Source organism: Zonotrichia albicollis, chromosome 3 (assembly GCF_047830755.1).
Source record: "Zonotrichia albicollis isolate bZonAlb1 chromosome 3, bZonAlb1.hap1, whole genome shotgun sequence".
NCBI lineage: Eukaryota > Metazoa > Chordata > Aves > Passeriformes > Passerellidae > Zonotrichia > Zonotrichia albicollis.
Genome location: NC_133821.1, coordinates 16,336,933 through 16,364,809, shown reverse-complemented (window position 1 = coordinate 16,364,809; position 27,877 = coordinate 16,336,933). Strand labels below are relative to the sequence as shown.

The 27,877-nt window shown below is 40.8% G+C and overlaps 1 protein-coding gene across 7 annotated transcripts in view; it reads left to right on the top strand.

Annotated features, from left to right (window-relative positions):
• The window catches only part of MACROD2 (mono-ADP ribosylhydrolase 2), an 849,382-nt gene that overhangs the window by 745,451 nt on the left and 76,054 nt on the right, over positions 1 to 27,877 (top strand). For all 7 annotated transcript variants that reach the window (XM_074536851.1, XM_014268149.3, XM_074536850.1 and 4 more), the window contains one exon: positions 24,396 to 24,477. In XM_074536851.1, coding sequence (XP_074392952.1) covers positions 24,396 to 24,477 — 82 coding nt within the window. The remainder of the gene's footprint in view (positions 1 to 24,395; positions 24,478 to 27,877) is intronic.

Genomic DNA, 27,877 nt, shown 5'->3' with positions numbered 1-27,877 from the left:
CAACTCCCAGCTCTTTCAGGGACCACATTCAGCCCAGTCCTTCATGAACACATCCCTGTGTGGAAACAGAGGGGTTCAAAGTGCCCCAGGACTCCCAGTCTCGTGACAGATTTCTTCTTGCAGGAAGCACCTTAACTGATCTGAGGGTGAGGAAGCTGTGAGCAAGCCAAGCTCCTCTCTGCAGCAAGCAAGATTATCTCATGGATGTGCTCAGCATATGCCAGAGCTGCACTGTGTATGCTAGCAAAGAGTGGCACCACACTTCCCTCTGTAAGGAACAGCTCTTTTCTGTGTTTATTGATGTTCTTAGTTTATTTATCAAGCCATCTGCCAGGTATGATATGAAGATTTTGACATCAATATGTTACGAATTACAAGTTCTCTTCTTTCCATCATATTGAAGAGAACAGTATAGCTGCCCAAAACTAGGGGAGCTGGAGGAATATGTCCTGCTTTTGTTCAAGAGGAAAAATAGAATGAAAAAGAATTTGAGAAAATGTTTAAAAAGCCTGTCCATTCTCACATAGGTCCTTTAAAACGCTGAGAAACTTCATCCTTTCTGTTTATTCTGAGAATAATTGCTCCATCCAACTTGTACTTAAAGAATCAGAGAATAGCTTGGGTTGGAAGGGATCTTACAGCTCATCTACTTCCAATCACCCTGCCCTGGGCAGGGACACTCTCCACTAGATCAGATTGCTCAGAGCACTGTCCTGCCTGGCCTCGAACAGCACTTGTCAGGTTGGAACTAGTCTACAATTCTTTGGATGTTAAAAAGCAAGTTTGGTCCCAAGACTGAGGAGTTTGGGGTCAGTTATTTGACCCCCAGAGGTAGGAATGTCAGAAATCTTGTTAGCATATAGGTACCAACATTTTCTTCCCATCCTAGGGGCTTCTTTTCATAAATCCACATTTCTGCCACAAAATTTAAATACCCAATTTTTTCTTTCCCCATTGAAATTCATTATAATATATTTTCAGTAAAATATACAGCATAATGTATGTTTGGGGTATTTTAGTAGTTACTGTAATTAGTCCCCAGCCACAGGCTCAGAAAAGGCGATTAGAGAGAACATAAGCAATGGATCTTTAAACATTCTTTAACTGTTGGGAAAAGGCAAACATACATTTCTGTGGTACCAAAAGATGGTAGAATTTTCTGGACTTAGCCAGTGAACAACTGTGACGTGTTTCTTCAATGGCATTGCCCTGGATATTGCTTCTGTCATTTCTGTTTCAGTTACATTTTTTGAAACTTGTCAAAAATCAGTGTTTTGACTCTTGAACTTAAATATACTTTTGGAGGTAACTGATCAGTACTGGAGATATACTCTTTTTTATTTTTTGGTTAACGAAAGCTAGAACTTAAATTAAAAAAATAAAAAACAAAACAAAAAAAAAGAACAAAAAACAAAAGCAAGCAAATATTAAAAAAAAAAACACCCAAAAAACCCAACAAAAATGAAAAACCACCCAGCCAAAAAAACCCACAATCACAAATCCCACCAACATCCTTTAACCAGTTTGGATTTGGTATAATGGCTTCTTATCAGCACTGGAGGTGGATGTCTACATCCTCACATGGTGACAATCTTAGTCTTTATGATCCATATGAGGATGACCAGAATTTCCTGGAATATATTGCACAAACAGAAAATGCAGTACCAAGAATTCATGAGAACTCTTCTCTGCCTAATTTGCTTTTATGGACTGAAACTGGATCATGACTGCCATCCAAATCTCCAGAAGCTTAGGAAAAATAATCAAAAAAGCACCAAAGGAAGCAGCTTGTTAGAGGTAGGATTTCTGAAAGCACATCAGAAAGGTGCTTCAAAATAATTCAGAATCTTTTGAATATCAGGTGAAGTTGCCATAGTCCTCAGAGGAGCTGCTGAAAGAGGAGACAGCAGAATTTTTTTTAATATGGTTATGCTCTAGGAGGGTGATGTATAAATATTTGTTCCATCTTTCTTTGACCTTGTGGTGACTTTTAGCAGATTATCATCAATAAATAAGGAATTGATGTTCATTTAATTTAATAACTTATTTTCTGGGGGATGTTTTCTGGTCCCTTGCACATGGATATTAAAATATTTTGGCCTCTCAGCCTAGTGCATCCATGTTGCCAGCATTGCAAGTGTATAGACACAAAAAACATATAGGATTATTTTTGATGTATTTTCAGTACCTTGTAATTTTGGGTGACTTCACATCAAATGTCACAGACTTATTTTAATTGAAATAGAGCAATCTAAGATACCTCAGAAGAGTGATGCAGGATGGTTGGTCAGAGACAATAAGAGAAAACTAGCCAATATCAGAGTGAGTGAGCTGTAGATGAGGTGAGGGGATTACAAACATCCAAAGCTGCAGAAGCACAATTAATCCGTAGGCTGAGCATCAAAATAACCCCTCAAGTGACTTCACAGCCCTGGAGCTGCTGTAAGGAGTGTACCAATGTCCTACTGGTTGAACCCTGTTGGGAGGTAGAATATAAGAAAATAAGGATAGTGTAGAAACTAATCTCACCCCTAAGGAGCTGCAGCTGGGCCAATTATCAAAGATTATGAACAGGCCTGACTTTACCAGGCCCCAGCTGTAACCAGTGAGAAGAAGATGCTGTAAAGGAGTGGGGTGGCTGGGTGAGAAGGGAACTGGGGTCAGTGGCTGCTTTGTGAGAAGAAAGAGTCAGTGCTCTGAGGAGATGCCCACGAGAAACACCAGGAAGGTAAGGAACTGTTGTGATAAGGAGGCAGCAGTGTGGAACCCCTGCAATACAATGACAACAAAACCCCAAGGTTTAATCTTCTTGTGTGTGTTCCTCCAGATTAATTCTTTTTTTCTTGTCCTTTTTTCTTGTGCTTGATTTTTTTCTCCCCATATGCCCACTGTGGACACCACCACCTGGCTTTCCTGGTAGGGATGTGGAATCACATCTGCCTGTGTTCCAGTTCATACCAGGCACTAACAAATCTTAGGAAGCAGAACATCCAAAGTGGGGCATTAAGGTCATCTTAAAACTCTTCCTTTGTGTCTCCTTGAGAAGAATGGTGGTGGAACATGTTGTTTAGGCATCTCTTTGGTGCAGGGAGCTAAAGCTCCTAGAAAGATGACCAGTTTCAGGAGACTGGAGAACTTCAGGAGTCCTTGGTGGAGAAGTTGGATATAAAGCTGCTTATAAGGCATGTTTGGAGGAAAATTACAGATGGAAGGTGACTGTTAAGCATTTTGAGGTAAATTGATATATTAATAGTACTTCGGATGATGGAAGTAACCAACAGGCTGAGGTCTGACTGTTTTAGAAGTCAGGGGAGTCACAAGGCAGTGGCAGGATTACAGCTTGGCTAAAAGGGGATGGAACAAGACTTCAGGGGATGGAGCAGTGCTGTCAGCAGCTTCCTTGAAGGAGCAAGGATTACTATAGCACACACTCAAGCATTTAGGAACAGTATTCCTTCTTCCAAGGAGTCTTGGGAGGCTAGAAAGAGTAAGGGATAAATAAAAGGTGAAGTTGAATGAGGAAGACCTTGTGCACAGGGCAGCCCCATCACACACATGACTGTGCTGTGCTGGAAGGACCACATGCCATTTGTTCTGCACATGTTAATCTAGACATCTGTAGACCATATCAACTGTGCACAGCAAGGAGCAGAACATTGCTACTTACTTATAATTAATGCTACTTAACAAGTAAATTTGCTCACAGAACCAAAAATGTTGTGAATATATTTTAATTTGATAAAAATACAAATACAGACAGAATGAAGTAAGGAAGAGGTGATGACATCGTATTTATAAGGCCTCATTATAGAAATGTATGTTTTCATAAAGCATACATCAGAGGCCCAGGGAGAAGGCAGTACCTTAAAAAAACATACTTTCAGCATAGTGTTTGACCCTTGCTTTTATTTCTTTCCCCTCATTTCCCCTCAGCTACTTAAAGCCCACTAGAAATTATCCTCATTAGAGTATCACTTGACAACACATCAAGTGGTTTGCTTACAATGGAATTTTAAAAGAAATTTTAAAAGTGTAAATCTTTAAACTAAATGAATACCAAAGTTGTTAAGAATATTTTATGAATACTTCTCAGTGAAAGGAGAACACAGCTAGGAGGTGGAAATCTTAACACATAAATGTTAGTGTCTGGAAACTGCACAGAATTATTTAGCTTATTAGCCTGTTAATCAGGTGCTCCTTGCACTTAACCTTATTTTCTAAACTCAGACTGTGCCCAATATTTATCTGCAGGTAATGAGGTAATACTGTTAAATGTGGAGGACACCTGCTTATTTCTTGGACTTCTTCTATTTTCAAGCTTTGGCATTCTTACAGCTTGTCAGAGAGAGACATCTGGGATGTGATTGTTATTGGAGGTAGCTGAAATTGTCTGTTACAGCATTTTTGTGCAGAAGATGGGGGATTTGTTCAAAATGTGTGCAAGGTATCTTATTTTCTTAGTTAAAAGCAGAATTCTTTGGAAGATGCAGGCTCCGTTTCTCCTTGGTCCTTTTATGCCTCTGGTTTGGGGTCAGAGACAAGTTTTTGGTCTGAGAAATTTTACCATGACATTTATACTGATTTATAGGATGAACCTTTCTAAAAAGAGACAACATTTTATAATATGAGACTGGTTAAATACCTGTCTGCCCACAATGTACATTTGCCTTTATTACCCTATGTAAGCATCTAGGAAACTTCCACATTTTTCAAGACTTGTAGCCTGAACTTGTTTCACTTTATTTCACCATTTGTAAAATACATATTATTCTCATTATTCATCTTTTCCAATCTGTAATTGTGCTCATTTTAGTGAGGGCTGAAAGAAGTCTCAGCGCAAAATCATAGCTGTTCTTTTCATCAGTTCAGCCCTTCTCCTGGCACACTGCTGCCATTCCAAAAATACAGCTCTCTTCTGCTCCCCTTGTGTGTGTCTGGAATAGTCTTTTCCTTTGTGTGCAGCCTGAGCCCTGTAAACATGGACACGGTAGGAGTCCTTTAATAAATTAGCTGTTAGCACATTCAGAACTCCTAAATGATGGGGCGTTTGCTGGAGCAAGGGAGGAATTTTCACCAGATCAGAAGTTGTTCTCGTGCTGGGAGTTACATCTCAGGAAACTGCCACCAGTGTTATTAGCAGCACATCCCAGGGGAGCCCAGAGATCAGTGCTTAACCCTTCCACTGCCCTGGTCACTTAATTGCTCATCCAAATGAGAGTGAGAGAAACCCATCCACAGGCACTGTGCAGAGAAAATCAGAGTTTTCTCTAATAACAGAGGTCTCCATCCCAGAAATGCAAGCAATCAAAAGCATTATTTTGGTGCAATAACCTTTGGTACTGAGTCAGAACAGAGGCAGCAGGTCAGCATGGATACCCCATATCTAGTTTTATTTCCTTTCCCTTATCACAGGCTTTGCACAGCAGCTCTAAACAATATGCCAGCTGCATTGGAGATGATTTAGTTGTTGGAAATAGATTCCTGCAGGATTATAGGTGTGATCACAGTGCCTGACTCTTGAGGCCTCTCTCAACAAGAAGTCCTATTATTGATTTGCCTTTGTGCTGAGAAGTGAGGCAATCAGAGGGGATGGATATAGAAAAGCACATTTCCACTTCCATGAGGACTGGTTAGAGTCTGCTGAGAATCCTATTGCTTTGGAAGAGAAAAATCCCCTGTTACTTTCCAAGCTATTAACTGTTTGTGATTACTTTATTAAAAATACCTCTGACTGTTCCTGTAGCATTGTCATTTATAGGTTTAACCACATAACCATCTCCTGATATTTGCTAGCTATTTTTGTTGTCATTTATTTAAACATTTTGCCATCAAAGCCTTAAGTGATGCATTCAGATAATGGCCACAGGTAGTTGCTTTAACAAGAGAATCACCAGAAAAATTCCTATTTTAATACCAGCCTGGGATGATCATTCCCTGTCAGACTGTAAGAAAAGCAGTGTCATATGAGGGTAAACCTCACCACTTTCAGGGGAAATCATGTAAATACCAAGAAGACAGGCGTTTAGCAGCAGAAGACAGGCAAAAACCACAAGTATTTCTTTGTAGACTATCCAGTTGTGTATTAGGTTTGATATTCCTAGCAGTGGTTGCCTCTGTAAATGGAAACAGACAGGGGAAATGCTGCATGCCTGCCCAACCTCTGCTCATGCTAATGAGAAAATCCTTGGCCTGGCTTCAGTCAGCGTTGCTGCTTTTCTTGGAAGGCTTGCAGGGCATCTTACGTGGTATGTAATGCACAATGTCTGCCTAAATATGCTTTATGAAGTGTTTTGTGTATGTCTGTTCTTGGAGATTTGGCATTGTCTGGTGGGTTTTTATAGAATTGGCCTTGAAACACAGCCATCCTCCAAAAAATCCTACCACAAAGCAGAGACCCAAGCAGCCTCGCAGCACACCAGCTTTGGTAATTCAATACCACCACCCATTCCTTTGCTGTTAAATTGATGCCTTTTGGCCCCTAAAATCATGAGCCAGACAAAAGAACTAGAAAGGACCCCACAGCTTGAAAACTTAACCTATTTTGGCCTCTAACAAAAGCCTTTGCTTTGAAAAAGAAAAGGTATTTGTTAAACTACTTAAGGAGTTAATTTTCAGGCACTGAAGGCAGCTGAAATACAAAAAAATAAGAAATAAAAAAAAACTATGTTAAAATAAGAATTGCAAGACATTTTTTTCTGTCAGGAAATTAAAACAGTAGTTTGTGGATGCTGATTCTGATGCAGATTCAGAGCTGAAAAAGAATGTGGCCCAAGGGGAAAATCCTCCACCCTGCACATCAGCAATGATCTTCCAATGTACTGTGTGGTTCTGCCCTTTCCCATTTCCAGGCTTATGTGAAGAGAACTGGTCCCAGGGATTGGGGAGGGGGAGGAATCTGAGGTGTGGGTTCTGCTACCTTTTATTATTGATTTCCCAAAATTAGAAGTCTCTTTCTAATAGAGAGGAGGCTGAAAAGCAGTCAATAGTGTTTATCTTACAAGGCAGTAGTTCAAACTGCAGTGGAAAATGCTGTAATTCACCTTTCTCTTGTTACTGATTAGTGCAGTGCTGCGCAACAGCTCTGGGTTTTAGTGCTGGAAATCCCTTAATTATGCGCTCCCCAAATATGTTAAAAATAATATAAAAGTCTTAGGCATTTCTAGCTTTACCTCCCTCCTCCACTACTCATATACTGTTTGCAACTCACTGCAACTTAACTATGTGATTTGTATTGGAATGATCTTTTCTTTTTGTTTGTTTTAGTTCATTTCACTTTATTATGTTTCAGCAGAGCTGTGGCATCCACTTAGATATCTTTACTGCAATAGTTTCACGGTGAGATCAGATTGCTGCTGTAGATACATCACAAAAACAAGTAAGAGAAAATTCAGGCTACCTTGCTTCGTTTTGATGAGCTGCTGTAGCCTGGCTTCACAGGAGAGAAAACAGAAAAAAAACAAAAAAGAAAAACAACAACAACAAAAAAAAAAAGATAAAAGGAGGAAAGGAAAGGAGGAAAAAAAAAGAAATTCAATCAAAATAGCACTGAATTAAGGCAGATTGAACTTTTTAAGCAAACACAATTTGAACATAAAGGAAGTACATTGTTCTGAAAGTTATGATGGGGTAAAAAACCCATTAAAACTCCTAAAATCTGTGATTTGTAGATTTGTATTATTTCAACAGAAATCATGTTTTGAATCTGGATTTAAAATATTTGTAATGGCTGCGCTCTGTAGCTTTCAGGCTTCAAAACCCGTGGCTGTACAATTTATTTCAAACAACATTTTCTTTTCAAGTTGTTCTGATGTTCACTGAAGGAATCCTGTCTGCAACACCTCCCAGCTCACCAGCTTGCATTGTGGACCCTCAGATCAAGCAATTCACACTCACAGGAGCTGGCAACAGGCAATATGATTGAAGTAATTCCCTTCCAAATAAATGCTGATAACAGGTCAGGTTGAAGCCTTTTATGTAGGAAGCCCCACAAGGGCTTCCAAGGCTACAGGCAAGATCCTCTCAAGGTTATTTTTGAGTTTTCTTGAGCTTTTTTTGTTAGTGAAGGAAAAATTAGGATAGTGATAGCTGTGTGAGTGGGAGCTCCAGCTGAGTGCAGCTCCTTGGCTTGCTCCATGCCTGGCAGCATTGCAGCAGCAGGTTCTTCACTTCACTGGGATTATTCCCCAGTGCAGCATTCCAGGCTCCTGTGAAAGCTCTGCAGAGAACTGAAGCCTAGAAACACAGATCCAGGTGGCAGTACATCCTGCAGCACATGGGAAGAAAAGTGCAGCAGGAAAACAAAGCTTCTTTCCAGAGCTGTTCCTTCTGCTGCTGCTGCTTCAGATCATCAGAGCTGCTTCTTTGATGTTCCAGGAGAAAACAACCCATTCTACAAAAAAAGATGGCACTTCCCTTTTCAGCGCAGCAAAGAGAAAATATCCACCTAGACATGTATATACAGGTAATGGCAGGAGGGAAGTGACCCACCTTCCAGAATGATCACCACAGGTGAGCCTGGCCCAAGCCTCCTCATAATTAAAGAATCCCAACTGAGTTCTGTGTGAACAGGTCACAACCACAGCAACCTTGCAAATCACATTGGGGAGTTTCAACCAGGTCACCAGCCTCTGCTTTGGTGTTTTTCTGGTGTTCCTCGACTTCTGAAGAATGGAAAATGCAGTATTATTGGTGCCAGCTCTTGTGATATTTGATATTTCTCTGAAAGCTTGAGCTTTGAAGGCTTACAAAGATTTTCTTTTTTTAAGCTATTTCATGTGTGCTTTTAATATGTTCTGGTGTTTTGTTGTTGGACAACATAGGTGAGAGCATGACCTGTGTTCCTAAAAGCTCAGAAATTACAAGGCAGAAGAGATGCCAACATTTATTAGTTTGTGAAATGCTGTGATTTTTTTAAGCTGTCATCATGATTAAGGCTGTAAATTTGGTGTTTACAGCCACAGTATGTTTTTAGTTCTGCAGGCAGTGTGAGGTAGGAAGAACAGAATGCTGTGTTAGTGCCACAGAGGTTCAATCACTCCAAGAGAATTTCTTGGTAGGCAGAGTTGCCTTCTAAGGAGGAGAATGCCATCTTCATCCTGCACAGTAACTGAAAAATGATAAAAGTCTTCCTCCCCCAAGATAGCATCATCTTGCCATTGATCAAGAGGCAGCTCAAAGCATCAGATAACATCCCTTGAAAACTGACATTTTTAGAGACAGCAGATTTGAAATGTTACAGTTATAGAAGGACTTCTATTATCTGTATTATAAATCCACATTTTAGAGAGCTGTAATTTAACCATGTACAGTCACTGTGCTTTGGCTCTTGGCATAAAAATCACAGCCCTGGAGCAGATATTTTTATAAGAGAAGATATTTGAGAAAAGTGATATGACTTTTCAGAGATTTAGATATGTTCAACGTATCTCTCAGCACATTAGTCTTACAGAAGTGAAATTTGAGTGAGCTACCAGACACAACAATGTGGAGCTTTGGGTGGATATGACATGATCCACAGTGAGTAATCATTTGGTTTTGATGGTGAGGAATAATGTAAATGCAGGGACATGTTGAGTGGGTTTTAACATGGAACTACTGAGCATTGGAATCAGAAGCTGAATCAGGTAGAGCTGTCTCCAGGATCAGCTTTGTGGATGCTCCACACATCCACGTGGATGCTTCTGCATACTTGCAGGTGAAATCAGAAGTAACAAATCTGGAAGGAGCTGCTTGACTCCATAGGTGTTGCAGTCATGTGCTGGCTGTGTGATGTGGAAGAGGCCACAAATTCCCCTTTCTGTGAGACTGAGAACTCCTTGTCCTCTCCATGGTCAAGGCTGCCGAAAACCCAGGTTGCACGGAGTAGGTTGGAGTTACTAAAGAGGTGCCAGATAGACTCACATCACTTCTGGGAGTTGATTGTTGGAATTGAAATGGTTTATCTGCTGTATTTGCATGAGATATGCTTTTATTCTTTCCTTTGTTCCCCCTCCCCCTACAGCAGACATGCAGCCAGTGTAGAGTTCTACATAAGTCTGGAACTTATTATTATTGAATAATGTATGTATCTGGAATCCTGACAGGGCCATATGGATTTTTTAACACCCACCATTACTGAACCTTTGGAGCAACTGCATGAAAGGGAGGTGCCAGGCAAGAGGCTTTGTTGTGGGAAATTGCTGTAGCCCTCCAGGAGCCAGATTGACCTGCACCAGCCCAGCCCACTGTGCCACAGCAGCTGACTCTGCTCTGCCCTTTCCCTATTCCTGTCTAGCTCAAATGAGATAAAGATGTTGCTTTCTGAGTGGGAAAGGCTGAGAGCTCACCACAGAGACAGGCAGAATTAGAGCAGGAGCTGAGCAATGTTTTGGCAGGCTTGGAGCACCCCTCATTTTGAGCATGGGGCCCCCCAAAGCTCAACTCGTCCATGCAAGTCCTGCACAGCCAGTGATGCTGGGAGCTGCTGTGGGATCTCCCTGTGTTTGCTTTATGGATAAGATATGTAGGGTAGCTGCCCCCTGCCCCCAGAAAGGTTTGTAAGCTGACACAGTAAACCCTGTAAAAGGTTTCATCTGTTCAAAGCCAGTCACTTCAAATATAATTTATTTCTTTTCTTTCTTTTTAAGAATCTCCGAATTAATTTTTCTTGTTTCAAGTGGAGCAAATCGGTCCAAACTTTACAGAGCAATGTTGACCACATCAGATATTTCCCACTCTTGTTTTTCTTTCTCCAGTAATCGGAGAATAAAAAATGATGCTGAGTAAACACACCTATCTGTTATCAAGGGTACAGTAGGGGAGTTGTTAATAGGGATGGGTGCGGTGTGTTACAAGGTTCTGAACATCCAGAAAGACTTTTACCAGAGAAATTCTTGGCTAGGTTAATCCCACACAGACTAATTTATATTATGGATAGGCATGTGTTTAAACAAATACAAGGCATGCATAAAGCATCTCCTGATTTGAGAGCTATAACAAGGATAGAGTGTATTTATCACTATGTCATCCAGGAAGCTGGAAACATGGAGCTGACTTGTTCACAGGTGGTACTTAGGCCAGCTGTAAGTCATCATTGTTCCTCTTAACTAATCCAGAGAATGATGCAGTTTTATTGGTTTCTGGTTATTTTAGGCTTTCCCCTGTGAATGTGATCATGGAGAAGTAATTTTGTGCAAGGCCAGGGATAGCCAGGCTTGTTTTTTTCAAGACAGATGCAACAGATGTGCTTGTAGGTACAAAACATGGCCCTTGTGAAAGCTCTCTGACCTCTCATTTGGGAAGGAAAACTCAGTCATGGCATCGCCTCACAAAAGTCACAAAAGATAGAGGGGGGAAAAGCAAAGTCCAGTCAGAGGGAAGCAATGATAGGGATAGATAATGATGATACCATCAAGTTCTTACATAATCACCTTTTCACACAGTACTTTCCACCAAGAGATCAGAAAATAATCTCACAAAGATGAAAGGGAGTCCCAATGCTGTGTTGCATCCATTACACCTGCTGCATCTTGTACAGGTCATAGAGAATGAGTTAAATCACAGCTAACACTAGTGAGCCACTCTTCTCAAATATTCTGTGCAACTGAGAATGCAATTAAGTGTTTACAATCTCTCTATACAATGTTAATTACATAGTTTTGAAGGAACTGTATACCTGGTATATATTGTGAAGGACTCAGTAATGAATGTGTTGCAGAAAATTTCCAGCTGGAGTCCAAATAGGACCATTTAATGATGTTTTACTGAACAGAAGTGCCAAATCTCTAGGTTAAGGTTTGGCAGTGAACCAAAAACACTTTCCACAAGAAGTGATTATTATGTATGATTCATACAGTGTGGCCACATGAGTGAAAATAATACTGTTTAGCTCTCAGTGCTCAAAGTGCTTTTAGATTTTCAAAGTGCTGTGCACACATAACTTAATTAATGGAATAAAGTAAGTTACATTTTTGTGCATTTAGCATTGACATTTTGACAATAAATGGTTTTGGAGACTTTTATATGCATCAGTGCATTTGAGCAACTTGTATAAATTGTTCTGATGTTCTCAATTTTATTTGAGCATCATCTTAGTAATTTAGATGCATTTTACCTTATGATGAGGAGATAGATAGAACTAAGGTTATCTGTTGACAGCAACGTACCATAAAAAGGTAACTTCTTGTCCTTTCTAGTAAATCATAAATCTGCTCACTTGATCATGTTCTGCAATCCACAGCAGAGCTAAACACACTGGTGGAAGTCAAAACCCACTAAGAGCCATCATTAGTATTCTAACTGCAGAAACAGAGCTCCATCCAGAAGATGAATTTTGTGGAATTGGTAAACCTAATGTTAAGCGTAGGGGCTTGGTAAAGTGCTGGAACATCTGCTGGCTGTTTTCAGAGGACTGTCAGCCTATTACCATCTATTAAAATTAATTTAGAAGTGATCCCTTAGAGATGAATCTCATTTTTCCCCTATTGATCGTTATGAAAAGTGTTGGCATGCTGTCAATATTTATATCCCATTGGTTTTGGGATTTTTCCTAAACAACCTATATTAGGCTTGCAATATCCTCTGTCAGGAAGGCATTTGTCAATTGTATCAAGCTTTATTAATGACCTTTTACATGAGGGCATTTTGACTGGATCGCTGTCCCAGCTCACAATGCCAAATCTGTAATTTTATCTGCTCTCAAGCACAGATCTTCCTTGCTGGTCCCAGCCTCTCTCAGCTACAGACATCCCAAAAGCAGGCTCTGAGGTGCAGCCACTCCACAAGTTGACCCAGTCACCAGCTCAAGCTCTTGAGTGCTTGGGAATTAGTATTTTACATCCAGTTTGCCTGACTTGCTGCTCATTGTTCCTCCTGACCTCACTTCTGATGAGCAAGGAACATGCAGAGGTTGCATTTAGGTCATGCAGACTCTTGGCATGGATTCTTTCAGGATGCTGGGAACCAAGCATTGCAAAATCTTACAAAAATAGCTCATCATTCTACAGCCACTATTTAACAAAAATGGCATTATTTTGGTGAACCCACCTGAGTGTTTCAGGCACAAATAGGGTGTACCTCTAGACAGACAGTAAGCAAATGATCCTGAGTTGATCTCATTTTTGGAAGAGACACTGGAGTGAGCATCCTGGGAATGGAAGTGTTTTTTCTAGTAGTACTGTTAATTTAATATTAAATTTATTTTTTGTCTGGTTCTGTCTTTTTCTGGTGGCAAAAAGATTATCTCCAGTATTAGAATGAGACACATACAGTATTTAAGAAAATCAGCCTTTGTCCTTGGAAAATGGTCTTTAATAGCTTGCATTAGTGAGATTAATTTGTTATCTAAATGACAAATAATGTAATCATAAAACATTTTCTTCAAGGAGAGAGATTAGGTAATATTTACTTAAATGATTCAGTACAGGTTTTAGGAAGAGCAATGGTGTTGCTGTCATATTTTTTGAAAAATCCTTTTGCTGGGATTTCTTCTCCTGGGAAGCTGAGGAGCCTCAGAGAAAAATGAAAACAATAATTATCTGATTGCTTCTCCTGTGTTTTGCTGCTTTGGAATGTAGTTAGAGATTGTTTATCCAACAGGTTTGATTGGTTTCATGTGAATTGTTTTAACTTAATGACCAATCATGGTCAGGCTGTGTTGGGACTCTAGAACAGGTCTTGAGTTTTTCATTAGTATCTTGTTAAGCCTTCTGTAAATATCCTTTCTCTATTCTTTAGTTGAGTATAGCATTCTTTACTATAATACAAGTACATAAAATAATAAATTAGCATTCTAAGAACATGAAGTCATATTCTCAATTCCTCCTTCATCCTGGAGACCCTGAAAATACCACACAATGATTTCAGAGCAGTTTCAAGTTATGCCATACGACCTTTTTTCTTGGGAATGCAGAATGTTACCCCTTTATTGTGCTTCCACAACAGGAGTTTTAACCACCTCATTGGGTAGGAATTAATAACTTTTTATACTAATGTTATGTCTACCCATGCTCTTCTCACACCCTATATTGAGGTGCTGTGAGGAGAACTTGCTGTACATTGCTGCAGGTTAGGTGAGCCCTTTTCATCCTCTAAAAGTGCAGCTTTTATGACATCTGTTGAGTTTTTGGAAACCTGGATGTAGTCAGACAAAATTGGTGACCATGTGCTGCTGTCATCTTCCCAGCAGGGTGGGGTAAGCATGTGGTTGCACTGCCCCAAAACCCTGTGAAATCATCAGCGTTTGGATAAAGAGTGACAAATGTGAGCATTAATGGAGAATGAAAGAGAGAGATGAGATGTAAATGAGAATGATAAAAGGGAGTGATAGCAAACAAGGGAAATACTCAGTGGGAGTTTTCTTCTGGACTGCTCTCATTTACAATAGGTTTGAGAAACTTCATCACATCATGTATTTTGAAAAGCTTCTTGAGGTGAAAGTTTCTGGGTTAGATGCTTATATAATTTTGTATGTGGGAGTCATCTGTCCTCTTTTGATGAAAATACTTTTAAAAGTTGTGGTTTAAACCAGCTTTGTAAGATCCAACCAGATTTCCTTTCCAATAATTTAGAAAATAATGTGACAACAGCTGGAAGGTATCCCAGCCCCTGAGGTGGGGTGCAACCTTTGTTCAGCCTCAGTGAGAAAATTGTTGCTGAGTTTAGCATGACTGCCATTTTACCCTGCCTGTAACAGTGCACTTAAGTTGTTTAAACCATCATCATCTTCCAGGAATTGTTTCTCCTGCCCTTTTTCTGCAGTTCAATTATTGTGCACCCTTCAGGAGCCTCAGCAGCAGCAGCAGGGAGCTTTGTTTTCCAGGACAATGGATCCCTATTGCTCTTCCAGCTGGTTCCCAGTGCCATGCAGTGCTGACCCTTCCTGGCACTGGCTCTAGCATCCAAACTTCAGTTACTCAGAATTTAACTGCTGGAGCCATTCACCCAGAGAAATTGTGTGCCCCATTCATGGAAATATTCAAGGAAAGGCAGGATTGGGCCCTCAGCCACCTGATCTAGTGGGAGACATCCCTGTCTGTGGCAGGGGGATTGCAGATAGATGATCTTTAAGGTCTCTTCCAACCCAAACTTGTGATTTTCTGATTCTCATACCCGTCTGAAGTGTAGGAGGTACCATCACTTGGTCTCTCTGTGTGGTTTTAAGTCCTGGGGCTGTTTTGTATTCAAAATCTTGCAGCAGCCACTAGGACAATGACACGGAGGTGATCACATTTCTGTGTTCACGCATATTTTGGTTTTTGAGTGGTAGAGTCTGAGCAAGTAGTGCTGATTCTCCTGCTGGCCTTGGGAAGGAGTGGGAATTTTAGAGATATTATGTGGTACTGCAACAAAACTGGCAAAAAAGCCATCAAAACCATGAGAATTTGCCAAAGTGACAGCTCAATCCAGCAAAGAGCTGGAGCACAAAAGTTCTTGAAAATTAGTCTACCACAGGTTCAGTGTCCAGATGTGTTTAGGATGCTCATAATCATAGGGAACTTGGGGATATTTAAGTCCAACTTTTAGTAAAAATGTAGTGAAAAACTGATGTTGTAAGGTAAAATGTGATGCAAAACTTGGCTTATGGGATCACAACGCCCTGCTTAATTGTATGCCACAATTCCATCTTATTCAGCGAAGCTCCACAATGAGGACATAATGATAACTCTAAGTAAGCTGATGATTTATCTCCTCCATAAGGCATGGTTGTTGTAAAACTGCCTATCAGATATTTTCAGAGTACTATCCTTCACAAGCCCTTATTTAATGCAGTTATATTTGCATGCACACCCTCTCTTCCCATTTGCCATTTGTCACTGAGATAGCAAATTACATTCATCAGAATCCATTCATTCCCCCGGTTTCGCTGAATACAGGAATATCTTGGCTGTGTCAGCTGCCCTATGACTGGGAGCTGTGAAAAATGGAGGTTGCCTTCAGCTATTCCAAACCTGTATCTTCAAAGGACAGTAGGTATTAAGCTGGAAAAGATTAATGGGCTTTATGTCATCGTGTTTGTGTGGCATAGAAGTGAATTGTGCAGATTGATGGATATCTTGGTAAAAACAAATGCATTCTTAAACTACTCTCCTGGCCTTTCCCTGGCAAGTTTTAGGGACCATCAAAAGGAATATACTGAGATGTTCCCTTAAATCCTAGACTGATTTTACAGGTTTTTTCACCTTTAGGAAAATGAAAAACTTTTTGTAGTTGAGAACAGAACCACATGTGGACTATTAAGGACTGGTTATTTTATAGCCTGTCTGTGTTTATATTACCTCTACGGGACTGTCACATCTTATTTGTCATATAATTGTGCAGTAAGTAACTGGGACATACACAAATGGCTGACAGCAAAATTGTGAATTCCTGTGAAAATGCTGTTATAATTTCTTATTTGAGATCCAGGTTGGTTCTTTAGGACAACCATTCTGCTTGTCAGGCGGATGCTTTGTTCACACACTAAAAAGGACCAGCTCAGCACAAAGGCCAAAAGGGAACGCTCTACCTGCCCTTGAATAATATACTGTATTAAAAAAGTATTGAAGGTATTCACAGAGTGAATTCTCTCACAAAGAATAAGTAACTCTTAAAAAACAATCAATGTATAAGGGGAAAAGAGTTATCAGTATTGATTCACACAATACACAGATGCATTGAAAATATATTTCTACCAGAGGAAAAGCAGTGGTGTGCAGTGAAGCTTGTGAACTTTTGATGTAACCATTCATGGGTTGGTTTTTTTTTTTTTCATCTGTAGCATCTTTGGTGAAAAGAGAATGGGAGGAAAAAACCCAGGGTCCTACTCTACTTCTGCTGTTCTTGTTCCTCTGTGACCTTGGGCACATCAAACCTTCACCTGACAGCAGGGATCTATCAGAACTATGACAAAACTGTAATGCTGACCTGTGCTTGAGAACTGTGGGTAGGAGTGGTTCTCCACTGGAAAGTTTTGTGGGTTTTAAAATGCTTCAGTTGTGTGGAGACCAGCTTGGGCCATGGTGATAACTGCACTGGTATGTCTGGTACCTGTATGATACTGAAGAGTATCAATAGCCCTCAGCTTTGAATATGAGCAGACCTGTAGGACCAGACACAAAGGTCAGGGAGAGACATTCTAGCCATAGTTTGAATTTTTATTGAGTTTCAGTGTTAATGTAAACATTTTGGTTTAGAGGCAGAGATTGTTGCAAAGCCTTTTGTACTAGGATGTTGTTTGTATTAATATTTTAAGCTGGTAATAAATTACTCATGGGGTTTTTGTTGATTTTGGTTTGGTTTTCTGAATTGCCCTGGGACTTTTAATTATCTTGCACTCCAAGCTAAGTCTGTGTTCCATCATGAAGTAGGATATTAAAGCAGTAATAATAACTTTCTAATTCTGTCTTTTAACTACAGTAGGATCAGCATAGAAACCATTCCACTCTGTGACAAGCGTGAATAATTTTATATTTCATATGGTTTCTTTTTTTTTTCCTCCAATGGCTAACTAAGTAATATGATGGTTTAAGTAAGAGTTGCTTCTTCACAGCTAGTACTCCACAGGTACTTGCTCTTGATGCAATATCATTACTCTCCATTAAAACCATTACTTGCAAGAGGCCTGCAGTAATGTAATATTTTTATTTAGCTTTGGATTCCAAAGAATTTCAAAATGCAAGTCCTTGAAAAGCAGAGAGCAGTATCCTGAAAGAGTAAATTTCTCCCTGGATTAAAGGGTAATCCAGAGATGTCCTGTTTGCCTGAAGCTGGGCTCATTTGTATGATTGCAAGGTCAAGTAAACACAGGGTGTTTTGGCTCAGGTCTGCAGTGGATTTGAAGTTGTGCCAAGAGAAAAGCTCTTAAGGCTAGGTGAATAGCTTTGTGAACATCATCACACAGTTCGTTGATTGTCAAATTCACCGTTTCACCAGTCTGACACCTCTGCCCTGCTTAAATCTTGTTCCCAGGATGAAGGCAGCACCAAAGCTTTCTATTTGCCATAAATACTAGACTGAAGTTCTTTTCAGGAGTAATTCTGTGATTATAGACCATGATGTCATGCCAAAAGGAGCAGACAGTTAGCTAGGTTTTATGCTCTAATGGTTTCTGTGAAATTAGTAATAATACCAAGAGGCTGATTTTTAATTTATAGTGCTGTGAAATTAGTATTTATAGGGCCTGAAACTTCAGAAAGCATGTGAAAACTTTTGGCATCAACCCTGCTGGTCTCCAAGGGGAGATACAGTCCTCTCTTCTCTGTTTGGCCAGGCAGGCTGCTATCTGGACAGCTGGCCAGCTGTTCATGGTGCTCAGGAAAGGCAGCATCTCTGGCAAAGTGGATCACAGCTGCTGGCAGGTATATGGCAGATGGCTGTGTTATTCTGCAAAGCTGGTGTTTCCATCTGTTGGGTGGAATGGGGTTACCAGAGGATCAAATCAGGCAGAGGGCAGGCTGAAGGGGAGACTGCCAGCACCAAGAGAGAAAATCACCTACCAGTTCTTTAGCAGGGCAGAGCGAGGTGTTGGTCTCTGTCCTTCTCCATGGTCAGTGCATCAGCTCAGTCACAGGCAGAGGGGAACTCTGTCAGAAAAACAGAAAGAGATGGCATAAAGAAAGGAGATGGCAAATAAAGTTCCTGAAGCTAAGCAAGAAAGAGGTATGGACTTCAGAACAGAAAACTGAGCCCTTGTCACAGAAGCATAAGAGATTTTATATCATCTGCAGAGACCAGCTAGAGCACTTGTGGCCTGGTTCTAGAGTGTGTTGAAAATCTCTTGCTCTTTATTCTGAGCTGCTCACAGCTGAAATATTGATTCTGTGAGAGCATCAGAAAACCTGACTTGGGTTGCTTTGTTCTCACTGGTCTCTAAAAAGGAAGTTTTGCCAGGCAATGAAAGCTAACAGGGCTGCCCATGAAAACATGGTCCAAACAAAGGAAAAGGTCCAATATTGTTGAATCACAAGAAGGTTCAGATTGGGAGGGGCCTTACAGACCATCTCATTCCAAACCCCTTGCCCTGGGGGTCTTTGACCAGACGAGGTTGCTCAAAGCCCCATACAACTTTGAACATTCAGAGCTCCTTTCTTACAGGCCATGTAGTCAAGGCATATTGATGGGTTCAGGCAGCTCTGAACTGTGACTATTAAAGATATCTTTGAGAAAGTATGTGGCATTCAGGGTAATTAAATATCTCTATCAGAAGAACTTGAATTCTTGAGGAGGCAAATTTTCTGTCTGGTGCTACAAAATATAGATGCCAATCCAAGCATGCTGAAGTCAATGGAAAAAAATCTGTGGTTTGCTTCACTGAATTGTAAATTAAATCCATGGAACTTTGATAAACTGAGAATGTTTCTACAAGCTTCTGGTGTTCACTGTTGCCTTATGACAGTAGGTCCTAATGGGATCAGGCAGGAGTGCTGCATGGCATGGATTTGCTACCCCTACAAAGAGCAAAAAGCTGCTTCCCTCTCTTTGTGCTGTATGATCATTCATTTGATTTAGGATTGGGAAACATTTTTTGCAAGTTCTCCTTGTTTTTCTGTCATGTATTTTCTGGTAAGATTTAAGTGATGATGAAACTTTTTGATGCATATAAAAAGCAGTCACTTCCTGCTAGGTAAATGTCTTGGTGCTGGAGACATGCATGAAATACTTGGGAGTGCTGAAACGCACTTGGGTTTGTTTTCATTGCAAGTTGTTATTTTGTTAGGACAGGGGATGGCAATGACATGGAAATACTCATTATATGAAATAGTCTAGAAAGCCTTTTTATCAGTGTTTTGCTTCAGATATGTGTTTGATCTATCCAGCTCGTTACTTGGGTGTACACACAGCTATACCTATGAAAGCATTTGGCATGTCCTGTGGCTTGTGCTTGGCAGTAGCTCTTTAAAGCAATGTATAGGTGCACAGCCAGGTGTTCCTGTCCCCCCAGCAGGCAGGGAAATGAAGCCAGAGGAATCACACAACCTGCCTGAGACCACAGCAAAAGAGCTGAGATAAAAACATAGATGTGTTTGATGCTAAAATATAGAGAGAATCACAGACAGGCTTGGGTGGGAAGAGATCTAAAGTTCATCTCATTACAGCCCCCCTGCCACAGCCAGGAACACCTTCCACTAGACCAGGATACTCAGAGCCCATCCTGCCTGGCCTTGAACATTTCCAGGGATGGGGCAGCCACAGCTTCTCTGGGCAGCCTGTGCCTCACCACCGTTATTGTGAGGAATTTCTTCCTAACAGCTAATCTTAATCTCTTCTCTTTTAGTTTAAAACCATTTCTCCTTATCCTATCTCTGTATGACCATGTAAGAAATCACTCTCTGTCTTTTTTATATAGATACAGCTGTAAATTCCTACTGTAGGAGCAGCTGCGTGCAGAGATGTGCATGTAAACATGCAGTGTCCTCCCACACACTGCAGTAGAGGGCAGGGCCCTTTAGGACAAGCTTAAGGGACCCTCAGCAGCTTTCCATCATTCCTATGCATGTCCCTGAGCACCCACCTGCCCAGCCTTCTATGGAGCTCCCACAGACCATCAGTGGTCTGGGAGTGAACTCACCCAAGGTGCAGCAACTCGCCAATAAACTGAAAACTCACAACATGTAAGGTGCTCTCAAAGCCACCAATTAACGAAACCCCAAAGATCAAAAACCAGGAAGAAATATCTTTGCTGCTTCTATTGCACTGAGATGAGTGCTGCTATTAGAGCAACTGTGCTTTTAATACCCATAGCTCATTAATTGAAAACACCAGTGGAGATGTTTTGAGTTCATGACATATGGCTGTGTCCTTCTAAAACTCTGGTGTTAGGGTCCATTCTACTGCAAAAAATGTGTCCAAGGCCAGTCTGAGTGGGGCTTGGAGGAATCAGATCTCATGGAAGGTGTTCTTGCCCATGATGGGGGAATTGGAACTGGATTATCTTTGAGGTCTCTTCCAATCCAAACCATTCTGTGATTCTAAAAAAATAGCCTGAGTCCTGCAAGCCCTGCAGAAGTTTACTAATTCTTATCAGGTGCTGCTAACAAAACCACCTGGAAGCTATTCCCATCAAAATTAAATAAAGCAAGAAAAGCAGGGCCCAAGGTAAAAGCAAAACAATCAAATGTACTCACAGCCTTGAGCTGTGAAGGGGCCTAAAGTGAACAGCTCATGCATTTTAACTCCCTTCTTCCTGTGCTGCAGTGCTCTTGATTTTGGGGGTTCTTTGATCCACCTATTCATAGCTGCAAAGTGAGCAGAATTTAATCAGGCTCTGACAGGGCATGGCTGATTTTAATACCAGCCTTCAAAAAAGAGCTGTCAGTCAGGGATGAGCTTTAATACCTTCAACCTGCAGCTCCTGTACAGTTCTGCTGCAGCTGAGTGGTGCTTGGTCAGCAGGGGAGGAGCTGGGCATCTGCAGAAGGCTCTGGGGGTCCCATCTGGGCACCATCCTCAGCCTCTCCAAAGGGATGCTGTGACACTCTGATGAAGGTGGCATTTCCAGGCCACGTGAGAGGAGAGATTTCCTAACTGCATGTCCCAAAAATCCTGCTGAGCTTTTGTGGGCCAGCAGGAAAAGTAGGTTTATAGTTGCTTGGATTTCCTTTATTGTAGCTGGAATGGGCATAGTGAGGACAAGGGTTGCTTTCCCTACGTAATCTCAAATTATTTTAGCTGAGGACATTGGATAAAATAGCCAGTGACTGGAAGAATGATAGAACAGGGGTTAATTTCAGATTTACTATCTGCCAACACATGCCATGCAATCAGATAAACACAGGATTTCAGCTGTCATCACAATTTCTTATGCATACTTAAAAATAGAGCATTTTTTCTCACATCAAGAAGAAATGGAACAGGTTTATATATAGGATGTGTACAGTCAGGAGGCTAGAAGTTTTGAAATAGTCTGCCAATTCTAGAGAGATTCTCTATTTTTAAATTAAGGAATTATATTAGAAGTAGTAGAAATTCTCATGGAGAAGTTTTACTATTTGAAGCTTCACTGAATAAATAAAAGTAAAGGGAACATCTTGAGAAGTTGGACTATACAGAGTGAGGCAAATTTCTGAAGGATTTTCAGCAGAGAATATGGGACTATGCAGAGACTCAGGAACTTCTCTGTATGGGAATATCCTTCCTCCTCTGCTTTATACATTTCTGTCCTTGCTCTTTTGTCTGTTCTGGTTCATTGGGCCTATCACTTTTAATGCTTGAAAGTCTGCAAGGCAGAAAGGGAAGATGACAATCTAGCAACACCCCAGAAATATCCTGATGCAATTTTCACAAGAAATGTAATTTAAGCACTTGCTGATTGAAGCCTCCCTCCTGAAAACAACCAACTTATGCAGAACCATAAAATTATAGAATAGTTTGGGTTGGTAGGGACCTTAGAGATCATGTCAAATCTCACGTGGGTAAAATGTAACACTTCTTGGCAAGGCTGCTTTACGTTATGAAGATGTGAGTATTGAGATGAGTATGGCTTTTTGGCTTGAGCCCGTAACTAGTATTCTAGTATTTGAGTTTTTTATTATATGCCTTTATAAGAGTAGCTGATGCCATGGTCCAGAATATTTTTAAGATCCAGCCTGGTTTGTTTACGAGGGATGCACAGAACAGCTTGGCTCTGTAAGCATCACATGAGCAGAGAGCAGCAGGCAGTTTTCTTGCTGGAAAATCTGCTGGTAGGCTTCCCTGCTCTGCTGCCTTCTCTCCTGCTCACAAGCCTCCTTCTTCCTTAACACTGACATAGCTTGTACTTTGAGTCTCATAGAGTGTCATAGAATCAGTAAGGCTGGACATCTCCAAGGTCTTCACATTCAGCGTTTGAGTGAATTCCATCTTTCCCCGTGACCCATGTTGTGAAGTGCCACATGTACTCATTTTTTATCATTTCTAGGGATGGGAACTCCATCCCATCCCTGGGGAACCTGTTCTAGTGCTTAACCACTCTTTCAATGAAGAAATTATTCCAAATACTGAACCTGAACCTCCCCTGGTGCAACTTGAGTCCATTACTCCTTGTACTGTTGCTAGTTGTGGTATTACATACCTAGTCTGGTCATTCAGATGACATCATCCTAGCTGAGGTTTTGTCATCACCTCTTGTTCCAGGATGTCCCTGTTAGTAGCTGCTGGTATTTTCCAGAATAACCAGTGCTTGCCTGCTCTCATCCCCTTCTGGATTCTACCAGGCTGTGCCAAAGGGAGCTCAAAAATGAAGTCCTGAGCTGTTCAGCATAAAGGTGTCTTTGAAGGCAAGGCTTGGACTTCACTTCTAAGACCAGCTGCAGCAAAAGGACAGCATTTTCTACTGAAGATAAGGGAAAGAATTTACATCTTGAGAGTGTTCCTCTCACTGTTTCCCTGCAGGAGGGGAGGCTTGTGATTTTTCTAGCACATGCAAAGGCACTCTTGAGAAGTTCTGCTGTGACAGATTGTACTATTGCCCGTGGAGACACCATGACAGCATAAGATGCCAAGCTTCCTGTTGCTTGGGCTGCACCCCATTGTGGTTTACCTCTCATGCACTTCAGAGAAAGAAATGATTACTGGGTTGCAGGTCCCTCAGCTCAGCTGCAGGAGGGTCTTTTTGTTTTCCACAGCACCCCTCCAAGCTGGGTTTTGGCTACAGAGGCATTTTGTGCCGGGAAATGCAAATAAATAACACAAAGGTATTGCAAGGCTGAAGTTCAGTGTGGGTGTTTTTTAGCCTTAAAGGCTTTAGATTTCTTGGTTTTGTTTTATGTAGCTTCTTAATTATTTTTGGTCTGTTTCAGAAAGGCTTTTCACATACAGTGATGTCCCAAAAGAATTTATTTGAACTCGTTGGTGGGTGGTGCATACATTATGGGCTGTGTTTTCATTGATATGCTCAGCCTCACTAAGTAGATGGCATATTAAATGTTTTATTTACCCTGTGTGCTACCTGTCATCTGATCAGCTTTTGTGTTTCTGCTGCATTCTATTTGTATTACAGTGAGAATAAGTGGTTTCATGTAAATTAAAACCACATGAAACCTTTTAAAGCCATTTTAAAATACTAAATGGGTTTGCAAATAGGTTTGTCGGACAAGGATTGGAAAAAGAGCTCTTTGCTTACCCATTTACTCTTCTGTATGCTTATTAGGAGTCCCCACATGACTTTTTCATCAAACATTGCATCCCAGTTCTCATCTGGAATGCCGAAGTCATTTATGCTGTGCTCGAGAGCAGTTTGCATAAACAAGAGGCAGTTAACAAAGAACACAGTCGTGAGCTGTGATTGCAAAGGTTATATTATAAATTACAACACAGATGTACAATAAAGTCAAGACATGCAGCCCTGTTTTCTTGTTTGCCTGAAGCACAAAAGCATGTTGTTTTAAAAGTTTCTTTGTCTTTATTGACTGTTGTATGGATGATTGTGATGCTTTCACTGTGAATCATTTTGTTTCTTACAGGTGGATCGTATCATCTTCTGCGTCTTTTTGGAGGTTGACTACAAAATTTTCAAGAAGAAAATGGGCGAGTTTTTCCCTCTAGGTAGGTGTAATAATCCAGCACCATCTGACTTTAAAAAAGCATGCAGAAAAAATGCAACAGCTGGCATATTTTCTTCTTTTCAAAGCCAAATACTGAAATGTGAACTTTCTTTAAAGATCAGCTGCACATAGAGGCTCTGATCCTGGACAAATGCAGAGATTTTTAAATGTGTGAGCCATTTAAGCTATGTCTAATACTGCTTTTGTACGCTCAGTACAGCTAATCTCTTCATTCCATGCTGAATGTGTATCTTTTCCCAGAACTTGGTGCATGGCACTGGCTCTCTTGACTCCTGAGAAGGAAATTATTTGCACTGATGTATATAGCTCCTAGTGTATATTGCTTTTCCATACACTTTGTACACACTTTGGTCTTGCATTAACAATGCTGGTGAGGTTTCTCTGGGTCTGAAAAGATACCACAGGAGTTAGAGCCCAACTGTGTCTGAATGAGGAGTTTAAACTTGAGCTGTCCCTGTGTGAGAATGAATGGGAGAAAGATGGCTCTCACTGGAGCACTTGGGAAATGTTAGCCATTCGTCTTGGATTTCACACAGGAGGTTGCTTTCTAGATTTAAGGAAACCTGGTGGATAGTAAATTTGCTAATCCCCCTCCTCCAATAAACCTGTGATTTATTTTTATCACACATCATTAGAAATCTGCTTTCTGTAATTTTACCAGCCCTGAAACTCCTCCCATTTTATTTTGCTTTGTGCTTACATCAGTCCAGCTATGTGTGAAAAGATCCAGATTTTAGTGTTCTGTTTTATCTCCCAGTACTCCCCATGCTGTCTGTCAAGTGGAAATGGCCCTGGAGTAATAGGAAGCAGAGCTTTGGTGTGTTCAGAGTTCCATTAATTTCACAGGACTGTGTTGTCACCGTAGCCTTAGTGGTTTTTTCCTTTTGCTCTGTCTGCTAGCATGGAAATTGTGATATTTTTGTCTAATCTCACTAGAACAAAGCCTTTTTGTAGATGACTTTGTAATCGCCAGTTTGCAGTGATTGGCAGCTGAAACTTAAAGACCTATTGAATTATTCAGGTAGCATCAAATGATGTCTAACCACTTAATAATATTCTTGTCTGGAGCACACTGAACATGCATTTCAAGAAGCTGCATTCATATCTAATCCATTCATTGAGTGATTTTATTTTTTTGTCAGCGTACCCAACCCAAAGGATAAAGTGGCAGTACCCTGCCTACTGCTACTGGCTGTGTTCCTGCCCTTCAGATTAAGTGAGAGAAGAATATAACATCAATTTGTCAACAAGACAAGATCATTAATGCTCACTTTAATCTCTAAGGCCTTGGAAATCATGTGTAAAGTTATGGTATTATTTCTATAAATGTAAAACCCACCTGGGTTTGAAAGTTTGAGATAAGGTGCTTCAGAGCTGTATCATGACAATCTCAAAGGCAGAAAGACAAAAAAGTGGAAAATTCATTTAATTTGGATTTTTTTTTAAACCTGACATTATTGAACTCCTTTCTACAAAGACCTGTGCAGCTGGGTCTTTTGTTATAGAAAAACATATAATTTCATTACACCACATTATGTAGATGATCTACCATACCATGGTTTCAAAACTATGTTTATTCTCATGTATGTAAAGGTTTTATGGTTTTTTTTCTCAAACAAAAATTGGGATTCTGATATGTGACCATAGAGAGGTGATCATGGTAGGGACCCTCTAAATCCAGTGTTCTGCATATGTGGCTATAAAAATGTTCATCCAAAATTTACAACTGTCCAGAGAAAGTTTAGTTCTCAGTATCTGAAATTCAGATAGATTGTTGTAGGATTATATTAATAAAATGCTTTAGGACCCATTTTCATAGACTCCTGGTTACAATTTTTTCATCACTAATGATTCTGATTTTGATATGCCTTAACGATACTGGGTATCTGCTGTCTGATTAGCCAAAGCCTTAAAAGGAACCTGTTTAGCTCTAGGACTTTACTCCTGATGCAGTGAAGGATTTCCTGGGAGTGGATCAGTAGCCAGGGATTCAGGAAGGTTTTATTTTAGTGTTTTAGTGTCGTTAGATCTTCAGCTTGTGAGGAGACAGGGAGAGGCAGTAATTTCTTCCCAAATCACTCTCCTGTAGTGTCACTGGAGAAATGGTCACTGTCTGGGTCTCTTTTGTGGAGTGCCCTAAGCATTCATGTACAGTCTCAGGCTCTCTTTGCCAACTTGAAATGATGACACTTTTCCTACACATGTCAGCTGAAGTCAGCCCCATGCTAAACTGCCTCCTGATGATGTTGCAGTGTGTTTTAAACTTCCGGGTCCCTTACCCAGGTGTGCCAAAACTCTTCCCCTTCCCCCCTCGCCCCCTTGCTGAGTGAGTCCTGTCAATCAGGCTTAACATTCCAACAAGGCGTCATGCGGTTGGGTAAGTTCAAAGGATGCCCCTCAGGCCCAGAGGTCATTGGCCTGTCTAGGTGTCCCTCGTCCCTTGAGACCCCGCCTCCCCACCTGGTTGGTGGCTCACCTGTCCCCTCCCCCTGAGCTTAAAAGGTGAGTCCGGCCATGTGCTCAGGATTCTGTTGGAGCTCTTCCCAAGATTCAGACCTCTGTCACCATGGAATAAACCTCTGGATATTAAATCCTCCAGCAGAATCCTCTCCTTTTTCTCTTCACCATCGTCTGAAGCCTTCTTCTTGAGGTAAACGGAGTCCCTAACAAGCCTGGACTTGTTTAGTGCCCAGCTGCAATCACTAGCAAGCTAAAGGTGTCTCTGGGGTGATACACCACAGATGCCGCCTTCGGCCTAGCAGCGAGGGTCAGACTGGCCCAGGCACAATCTAACGTAATATTGGGATTCATATTCCAATATGGTGAGAGCATCATCTGAGGGTCTGGCTGGAGATCACCAGATGACCATCATGTCTGCTCTTTATTCCTTGTCTCTGGAGAATTGTCATCTGCATTTAACACAGCAGACCTGGACAAGTTACCAGCAGACTCTCTCTCTGTAGACGTGTCCCATCTCTCTGCAGGACTCGTTTCCTGCACAGAAGATTTAGCTGACATGGTTCTGTGTCAAGGAGTTAGCAACTGCCTCTATCTTTGGCAGCAAATTCCTGATATTTTGACTTTGGAAGAAATTAATGGAACTGGTGGTTTTGTTTTGGTTTAAAGGAAATCTATTAATTTAGTGAAATTAAAGTATTTAAGGATAGGCTTGCCCTGAATTTGAATTGATAGGGCACTATCTAAACACTCACAGGAGAGAATAACACTGAAGTATTTATTTAAGCTTAGAGAAAAAACATCAAGGCATTTTAAAAAGTGCATCTTGCATTCAGAAACATTGTGAAATATATCTACTTTAATGGATGTGGACAAAAATGCTTAGAAAGAAGAATATATTCATAGAGTTATATACATAAATA